Source organism: Megalops cyprinoides, chromosome 7 (assembly GCF_013368585.1).
Source record: "Megalops cyprinoides isolate fMegCyp1 chromosome 7, fMegCyp1.pri, whole genome shotgun sequence".
NCBI classification, from domain to species: domain Eukaryota; kingdom Metazoa; phylum Chordata; class Actinopteri; order Elopiformes; family Megalopidae; genus Megalops; species Megalops cyprinoides.
Window position 1 is genome coordinate 30,963,214 of NC_050589.1, and position 9,686 is coordinate 30,972,899.

The 9,686-nt window shown below is 44.5% G+C and overlaps 1 protein-coding gene across 2 annotated transcripts; it reads left to right on the forward strand.

The window, feature by feature from the left end:
* The first annotated feature begins 500 nt into the window (after window positions 1-500).
* Window positions 501-6,976, forward strand: zfp64 (zinc finger protein 64 homolog (mouse)). Of its 2 annotated transcripts, none has more exons than XM_036533775.1 (6): window positions 501-804; window positions 1,344-1,511; window positions 3,240-3,389; window positions 3,837-3,899; window positions 4,400-4,651; window positions 5,198-6,976. In XM_036533775.1, exons 1-6 carry the CDS (start codon window positions 783-785, stop codon window positions 6,604-6,606), a joined length of 2,064 nt encoding a protein of 687 aa, XP_036389668.1. In that variant the 5' UTR covers window positions 501-782; the 3' UTR covers window positions 6,607-6,976. The 2 variants fall into 2 exon arrangements, with proteins under 2 accessions (XP_036389668.1, XP_036389669.1); XM_036533776.1 differs by having other exon boundaries at window positions 3,243-3,389.
* Window positions 6,977-9,686: the final 2,710 nt, after the last annotated feature.

Sequence of the window (9,686 nt, forward strand, 5' to 3'; positions counted from 1 at the left end):
GAATATACAGATAATAGCGTAAATAAATATAGCAAATCTATACCCAAAAACTGGCTCAGAAAATAGGCTAAAATAAATTTTATTTCCTTAAAAACACAGTCCTGTATTTAGTAGTATTATTTCTCAGTAGTGAAACAACGATCTTGTAAAATCAAAATCCATTTTAACATGCGTCTCGTGATCCATTTAGTAATTTTAAAATAATAATTTTATAAATCTAATAACGCTTCTATCACAGCATATTTGCAGCACTGCGATAGCTCGTCACTGATGAACACGCGCTAGCCATGTGCTATAAAATCCGAATATACTGCTAGCTTTTACGGCAAGCTCGATTAGCAACGGAAGCGGTGCGCAGCGGTAGCGAGCCCAGGTCCCTACGTGAATCCGCGCGTATCCCCTTAACATTGACACTGTTGACATGACAATTTTCTCACCGTTTGCCGCAAAGCAACCAGTGACTGTCGTGAAATTGCCGTGCCACAGTAGGGACTCGGATGCCGACTAAGAAATGTAACTAGCTAACTAGCCTAGCTAGCTAGCTATCATCAAGCTAGCGAATTGGCTAACTGGCTAGACTAGAAGGTAAAGCAAATGGCCAGGTTAGTGGACTAGGACTAGGTTAGTATAGTGAACAAAAATAACAAAACTCCATTGTAGTACTATCAATATACCAAATGTTAAATCGGCCAACTTGGAAGTATCTCTCTTTGGTTTGCGTAAGCGAGTCAGTACCTGCCCAGCTAGCTAACTACTTGATTGCCTGCTAGCTAGCTAGCTAAATGGCATCATTTAACGGAGAAGGTAAGCGGTTTTAGTATATTTAAAAGGCAAATATTTCCTGCTGTGTTCAGAATGTCATCAGTGTACAAAAGTCGGATAGAACTTGATTATGTCACGAAATACCAAGCTAGGAAGTTAACTTTTACATTAAATTTCGTGGTGCACATACAATGTCAAATCTGAACCCTGGCTAGTTAGCTAGCCAAATGGAAACAATGTGTTGAGACACTGAAATGCGCTATCTAAATTGTTTTGCAAGTGTTGCAACCGATGCCTCGTCTCTGATGTTTTGTACGCACACTGCACTTCATCGACGTCAACCATTTTCTATAAAGAAGTAGAAATACTAAACATATGTCTTACTTTTCTAAAGCCACTGGTTGCCCTGATATTGGCTTCTGCTTGGTGTTGGTACTGCTCGTAAATAATGTAGCACTTGGATTTGTCTGAAAGCGATCCAGAACAGAGTTATTCTTGTTGCTATTATTTGTTGGGGGTATGGTTTGACTAACAACCTAACCTGGTTTATTCTCACGTAGTTTAATCTTGTCTTGTTATAGTTTCTGGAGGCAGTCACGTGCTGGTGGAAGTCGTCCCTGATATTCACATCTGTGGCATCTGTAAGCAGCAATACAACAATGTTGAGGTTTTTCTTTCCCACAAGCAAAATGGCTGCCATGTGCCCTCATCCAGCACATCTGTCCCCAGCACTATCTCCACAATCACAGGTAATCAAAAGGAAAGACTGGAGGAAACACTGCTTTCTCTTTTTGGTCTTCTGCAGGACTTGTCCCCAACACTTGAAGTAAGAATGTGATGGAAGTACAGCTCGCTGCAAGTGAATAAGAAACCGAAAGAATCATGATTCTGTGCATATCAGTTCATTTTTGCCTCAGACTCTGTTACACGTTTCTATAAGTTCCACATTGTTCTTTAGACACGTGCCTCAAACATATGGGACTTGTGAAAGATTATACATTTGGTTATTACACTTTCACAATTAGAAGCTGCCAGCACGAATGTCAGTTATAAGTTGTAGGTAGGACTTGCCTCCTCTGAACTGATGCTGGCAGGGAGCATTTAGACAATGAGACCAAAAATTGGTTTTGAACCCTGTTTGTTTGTATAGAAAGTTCTTACTGTGTCTCCTTCCTGTTCTTCTCTTCTCTTGAAAAGGGCTAGGAGTTAGCATTGAGTGCAGAGATTACATAGATTTGCTGTGAGAATGACTATGTTCACAACTATTTGCAGGTAGTGGAAGTCGTACTTCATATCCTCTGCCAGTGCCACCCCAGAGGTTGATTGTCCTGTCATTTCTAGTTTAGTATGAGAGCAGAACCCCCATAAGCAGTCAGACATGAGTGATCTATGCATAGTTATTAACTTTAGCAAGTGCATACCAAGGGCTTTGTGATTAAGCAGGCACCATGCACAGGTGGATCCGTACGCTTGAAAATCGTCAGCTGTTTAAGAAAGCAGTTCTCAAAATGTGCTACCGTAAGCAAATCTTAGGGGATCTCCTCACTGTATAGTCAGGAATATTGTGTAGTACTGAAGTGTGACGTTACATAAGAATAATCATGTGGACAACAACAAGCCCTGATGCAAACAAAAGGTTTAACACAATCACATACGCTAACAGTGCAGTCACAGTCCAATGCAGAGTATTGAAATCCAACAAGTACCACCAGTGTAGGCTGAGAAATACCGAAAAAGGAAGAATTGGAATTTTCAGTATGAATGTTTATTGATTACATCACATTTTAGTCTACTATTCCATGTTAATGCAGAGACCAATATGTGCATTTTGTTACGAAAATGTCCTCGATGTACACTGGGGTCCAAAATTATTGGGACACTCACTTTTTTTTTCTGAAAACCCACAATATTTTTGCTGCATATTCCATCAGACATTGAGAAAGTCATATTTATGTCAATGTCAATTTCAGCTTCATCTTCTGTGACCATGTTCCAACCTTGTTAGGTTTATATAGGCTTCAGTATGAGTGTTCAATTAGGGGGCAGGGCAATGTTCAATCAGGCCTAATTGAAGTGATGGTCATTTTTGTTCACTTGTCTGCACTCAATAAGTATGTAGGTACCTTTTAAAATTAAGTTAATGTCATGGAATTGTCAGTTTGTTTGGCAGAATTAATGTCATATATATTATTAAAATGTTGGAAATAAGGGTAGTCATCAGGCAATCGTGTGCCAACCACATAAGGAGATGTTTTGAAAATGTTAATAGTTGCCAAAACATGTAACTGTTTTCACCACACCATAAATTAGGTTTGAGTGATAAAACTAGTAGCTACATGGACACATCCACACTTAACCACAGGTGTCCCAATAATTTTGGACCCTAGTGTATATCAAGGAAGACATGACCTGCTCTTGTCATACAAAAATGTGGTTGGGGTGAAAAGAAAATGACAATTTTATTGTCTTGCTTTAAGCAGATTCCAGTGCGGAGTTTATCTTTGAAGAAACATACCAGGCTTGCGTTCCAAGAGGTGTCAAAAAGATCCAAACCAAAGGGCAGAAAACACCTTCCAAAAAATTAAAACCTGCATTGACTTCAAAGAGACGTAGCTGTGGCTTCTCAGGTTAGTGCCTCCGTTTTACTGCGGGAAACATGCATTCCTTCTGTGCTGCTGGTAAGGAACACATTTTCTGCTGCTTACTGGCAGCCAATTAGCTGAGTTCTGGGTAGTGTATTACTGACATATACATGATGGTGGTTCCCATAACTTGGTCAAGTAAGCCCCAGTTGAGCAGGATCCATAAATCTCTACCTGAAAAGACTCTGAAGACATGACTGACCAGGAAGGTATGTAGGTGGTGTTTAGAGAGGCCATACCTGGATTTAAGATTGCAGCTATTCTGCTGTATGTAGTGGTCTTTATTTATTTTCAGTGACGTTAAATAGGCCAGTTCTGTGAGACCTTATCCTCTTCAGTCACCTTGGTAATATATTATCACAATATGCATGTTCAAAACATAATATTTTTATGCCCTAAAATGTCTTACATGTTACATTCCTGCGCTTTCAGGTTGTTCCTTCAAAACTCAGTATGGCCAGAAAGACATGGAAAGGCATCTCAAAACTCACACAGGTATGAGGTGGTTATTGTTATGGGATCCAGTGGCAAACAGACCAAATGCGTTTGCAAGGAGTCTGAGTTGTATTGCACCTATTATTCATTAGAAGTTTTTGCTGAATATAGTGTTTGAAACAGAGCCCTGAGCAGGGGTGGAAATACAGTCCCAATGCACAGCAGTTGGAGTCACTCCAGTTCTTATAAGAATCAGCTTAGTGCATTAGGTAGAAACAGGCAGTTTGCAGTCATTACCTTCAAAATAGTAGTAAAAACAAAAAATAACACTTGGCTAGCTACAAAACTAAAGCCGTCTTGCTCTCTCCCTTACAATATAGCTGAAGTCGGCACAAACACATTCTCATTTTTGGGTACAGCTAATCTGAATTACACATGCGCTCAAACACGACTCATTAAACCTCCCCCTGAAGCGTCATGGGCTCACAAGGAGTTGTTTTAAAAAAAAAAAAACCAATGTCCGGGTGCGCCGTGCTGAGCGAGAGCACTTTTTTCTCCAGGTGAGAAGCCGTTCGAGTGCGAGGTGTGCCAGAAGCGCTTCAGCCGGCGGGACAAGCTGACCATGCACAGCCGCTCGCACACGGGCGAGAAGCCGCACAAGTGCAAGTACTGCGCCTACGCCGCCGCCGACAGCAGCAGCCTCAAGAAGCACCTGCGCATCCACTACGACGAGCGGCCCTTCAAGTGCCAGATCTGCCCCTACGCCAGCCGCAACTCCAGCCAGCTCACCGTGCACCTGCGCTCACACACAGGTGAGGCCTCTCTGGAGAGGCCATGACCGCGGCACCGTAGCAACGCCTTTACTTACTTACCAACACACTTACCAACTCTTCAGTTTAACTGCAATGGCCTGCTTTCAGACCGCGTTAAATTTAACACGTTTACAGTAAGGCAGTCTTTTGCTGTGTTCAGACTGCAGCTAGAAGTGGCCCAATACAGATTATTTCACCTATATGTGACCCAGTTCAGATTTTTTAGAGCAATGTGAACAGCAAAAAAACACATAAAGTTGCACCTTTTCGGTTCTGATTCGGACCACATGAATATGTGGACATAAATCAGATATCTAGCTGCGCAACCTGTATGTGACCTGTGTGTGGACGCTCAAATCAGACTTGAGCATGTTTAACGTGGCTGAAGTGATTTTTACATTACTCTGTACATGGCGTGTTACTTTCGTCATTATAATTATGCATGAGTAGACAGACATGACACTTTTGTTGTTTATATGTGCATATGGGATGGTTCACAATGGAGGTCCATCTGTATATTTATGTCAATTTCTCATCCTCTTAAAGGAGACGCACCTTTCCAGTGCCACCAGTGTGAGGCGAAATTCAAGATCAACTCCGACCTGAAGAGGCACATCCGGATCCACTCGGGCGAGAAGCCGTACAAGTGCGATTTCTGCGAGTACCGCTGCGCCATGAAGGGGAACCTCAAGTCGCACATTCAGATCAAGCACGGCACAGAGAACTCCTACCGCTGCCCGGACTGCGACTTCCAGTGCGGAAACAAGACAGCCCTGCGGCAGCACTCCCGTGAGCACCAGCCCAGCCAGCCTATCAAGTGCCCCAAGTGCAGTTACTCCTGCTCCAGCAAGGGGGCGCTCAAGATCCACGAGAGGATCCACTCGGAGGAACGTCCCTTCAAGTGCGAGTCCTGCAGCTTTGCCACCAAGCAGCGCAGCAACCTGGCCATCCACCGCAAGAAGTTCCACTCGGAGGGCACCGAGAAGAGCAACGGCAAGGCGGCCAAGGGCGAGGAGGCGCCCAAGCCCGCCAGCTCCCGCTACCGGGCCAAGCTGGACGCCGCCCGTGCCTTCCGCTGCGACGTGTGCGAGGCCTCGTTCGTGCGGGAGGACTCGCTGCGGAGCCACCGCAAGCAGCACCGCAACGCCCAGATGACCTTCCTGCAGCTGCAGATGCATCCCACGGACTCGGTGCCCTGCCCCCCGCCGGAGGTCGGCCACCTGCAGGTGCCCCTCACGCCGGGCCAGCTGCCCGCCTACGGCGACGGCCAGCTGAAGATCATCGTGGGCCACCAGCTGGGCCAGGAGGGCGCGTTCGTCCAGGCGACTACCGTGGACGTGCAGCAGGCCAAAGCGGGGCCGGTGCTCCTGGGCCCCGAGGGCCAGGACGTGGTGGTCAACCCCATGATACAGCAGGTGAACCTGCTGACGCCCGTGCAGCACATGGTGCCCCACGGTGAGGACGGCCCTCTGGAGCACCAGACCGTGCTGTTCACCCAAATCTCCCCGGGGCCCAGCGACCCCCTCCACCAGGCCCTCATCCATACGGCGGCCGGCGCCCCCCAGGACCCCACGGGTGCCCCGACCTTCATCGCAACCTGCACCGACCTGGAGGGCCTGAGCGCGCTCATCCAGGAGGGCGCCACCGAGGTGACGGTGGTGACGGAGGGGAACAGCCCCGGCGCCCCGGCGCCCGCCCCCATCGCCGCTCCCTCCATCATCTGCCCCCCCGCCCAGGACCTGGCCAAGCAGGGCGTGGCGGTCCACGGCGACGCCGCCCCCGCCGAAGACGGCGGCCTTGTGGTCCCCAACATCAGCATCAGCACGCAGGGGGTCATCATCCACAGCCTACCTCTGGTGGTCTCTGCCCCACAACAGCCTCAGCAGCCGATGGAGCAGCTCCCTCCTCAGAACATTTACGCAGACACGCAGTCAGTGGACGTGATTATCGAGTAGTGGCCTCGGCCCGCCTGTCACGATCGCGTGTCAGTGCTAGTCTCATTAGTGCAGAGCATTAACAGATAGATATTTATTTTTCGTTGTAGATGATTTCTTCAAAAGAGGACTCATGACAACAGACCAGGTACATTTGTATAGAGAACTTGTCAGGACTGGATCACTGAAAATAATGTTTGAATAGAATCGGTATCGAAACGTTAAAATTTAGACCGGGGAATGCAATATGCTCATCTTCACCATAAAGTTTTTGACAAAAAGAAATGTCTGTCTGCGTCATTGAAAACCTGTGGTTTTTGTTGTTGCTTCTGTTGGCCTAATAACTTCAGTGCAGATGAGCAAGGTTGATCGAACCACTTAAAGGTCAATAATACACTGCATCATTCTAAAGGAGCCAGGAGCAAATGTTCCGAAGTGGATGGCTTTCTGGCTCACCACAGAAAGAAAAATAAAAGTTCAGTTGCCTCTCTGGCTAATCAAGGGTCTTTCTTCCCTTCAGTTTTCTATTAATCATGGAAGATTTGCTTGTGGTAGATTCTGAATACCTACACAAGGTGGAGTCCCGGTATGCTTTTGGGTAGATTTTGCATTAGGTTTTGTATAAGGCTAAATTATTCATGCCTTGTAGATTTGGGACTGGTCTTGAGCAACTTTTTATTTTCATCTCCTTCTGAGCTCACTGCCTTTGTAAGCCTTTAAAAAGCAGTGCATCTCAGATGCACTGAGGATGTTACTGTGGATATTGACACACTAACAGATTTTTGTCTTGTGCTACCCAACTGACAAATGGATTATAACATTTACATCAGATTTTTGTTCACAGTCAAGAGCAGTCAGATTTTAGCAGTCAGAAATGTGGGTGGAGATAAGTCTTCCCTACATTGCGTACTGCTGACTTTGATGCAGATGTTGTTGCATGTCTGTTAAGTCTCCTGCATGTTAATATGCAACGCAGAATGTTTTTCCAGCATTATTAAAACTCAGAACATTCTACACAACTCGAACCTGGAAATTCTGGCCTTACCCCCTTGATTTGGAGCCATTTTCCCAGGTTTGTTTTCCTCTAACAAATGTCACGACCCTTGTAGAACAGGCGTGAATGTTGAACGTTGGTTTGTCTGGAGCCCAGGCCTTCACAAAAACTAGTAGAACACTATGTCTTAACAAAAGTGACAGAAGTATGCGCATTTGATTGGTCTGTAACAGCCATTCATTCACAGGACCATGAAGGTAATGCCTTGAGAGATCCCTTGCAAGTGTTATGTGTATGTAATGGTAGTGGCTGATGTCCTGCACCAGAAGAAGTTGTCACAAATAACGGCTAATTTAAACAGGTGTCACTCACTGGAAAATAGGTGGCCTTTTCCCACACAGAGTGAATGTTACAATTATCCATTTGAAGAAGAAGATGATGAAATAGACCTGTTGTAAGGTGATTAATGAATATTGAGGATCTTCAATTTAATACACTTACATTCACACCATTTAAAATACCAACACGTTAGCAAATGTTATGACATGCATTTTTAAGTCACCACAGTTTTGGAGGGGACCAATGAAAATTTATTCTTCTCACTGGGGTTCCAGTCCAATATGGCAACCAACCCATGTGACAAAATGCAAGGAAATTCTGAGAGAGGTTAATCACAAACCTCAGCAGAACTTTAGAACATTCCCACAATAGTGGAATTGTACCTGCAGCTAAACATTCAAAGATTGATTCAAAAAGACATAAAATTGGAAGGACTGTAATTTGATTTTCCTGTTGTAAACTAAAAAGACATTTCAACAGATGTAGTGTTGTCTGGCCTGCAGTGTTCTCCATCTCTCATTCACTGTGCAAGGATGTGTTGAGAACAAGCATTTACAAATGTTTCCTCATATTATCACACCCCTGTGATACAGAGTTGCCAGATTGACCCTGAGGAAAGAAGAGAGCTCTGTGACTATAGGCCACCAAGACCTGTTGCATTTGAGGCCTTTCTGTGTGACATCCCTCACGCACCAACCAGCCTTCTCCCAGGTGAGCCACAGACGCATTTCCTGGAGCAGACTTTAAGAAGCTGGTTATCTGGCTGTGTAAAGCAGGCGCCGTGGCATTTGAGAGCACGCGTCTCAGGGGAAGATAAGGGTACACAGAAGGCAGAGGCCCCACGCAGGTCATCCTGGCCGCGTGAGAAAGGACAACTCCTCCCGCCTCAGGCGAGGACAGTGGCCTTCTGCGTAAGCACTGCATTTCACTTTCCTGGAAAACAGCTCTGTCATGAGGCAATCTTTTTCCCCTCCAATATGTCACTTTCAAACACGGAAATACCAAACTGGACCTTTTCTTTGTTCGCATAATGTGTCTTTATAATATATACATGTGTGAAAAATATGAATGCTCTGTGCAGTGATGTTAAGATTAAAGTGTAATGTTTTCTGCTTGCAAGAGAAAAATTATCTGCAAAAGTTATATATGAAATTCTATATAAATTATATATATATTTCTTTTATTTATTTATTTATGTATGTAGCACTTTTCATACATGTCTGTAACACAAAGTGCTTTACAGAAAGAAAAACTAAATAAAATGATAACACAAGATAAGACAGGGATACACCATACATAAATTCTTGTAAAACTCCTCCCCACTCCCTCCCGTCCCAGGAATACAATGAAAACAATAAGACGATAACACACAATAAAATTATCAAAACCGGGAATAAAAAAAATAAGACAAAAAAGGCCTTTTTAAAAAGTATGTTTTAAGTTGTGATTTAAAAGCTGAAACTGAGGGAGAGTCTCTGATAGTCTGTGGGAGAGTGGTCCACAGTTTTGGGGCATAAAAATTAAAAGCAGCCTGGCCTCTAGTTTTAAAACAAACTTTTGGGACACAGAGTAGGCCAGCAGAAGATGATCGCAGTGCTCTCTCTGGTTGGTACAGTATGAGTATGCCTTGAATATATTCAGGTGTCATCCCATGTTTTCCCTTAAAAACCAGGAGCAAAATTTTGAGGTAAAGTTTTGTCACAAGTTTTTGTTTCCTCTTGTGAAAAGAAAAGGCTGAAAAGACCTTTTGACACTTTTTTTGATTGTG

Coding starts and splice junctions, on each gene's coding strand:
- zfp64 (XM_036533775.1), top strand. CDS start 783: ATGGCATCATTTAACGGAGAAG. Junction 805..1,343: donor GGCATCATTTAACGGAGAAG/GTAAGCGGTTTT, acceptor GTCTTGTTATAG/TTTCTGGAGGCAGTCACGTG. Junction 3,390..3,836: donor ACGTAGCTGTGGCTTCTCAG/GTTAGTGCCTCC, acceptor CTGCGCTTTCAG/GTTGTTCCTTCAAAACTCAG.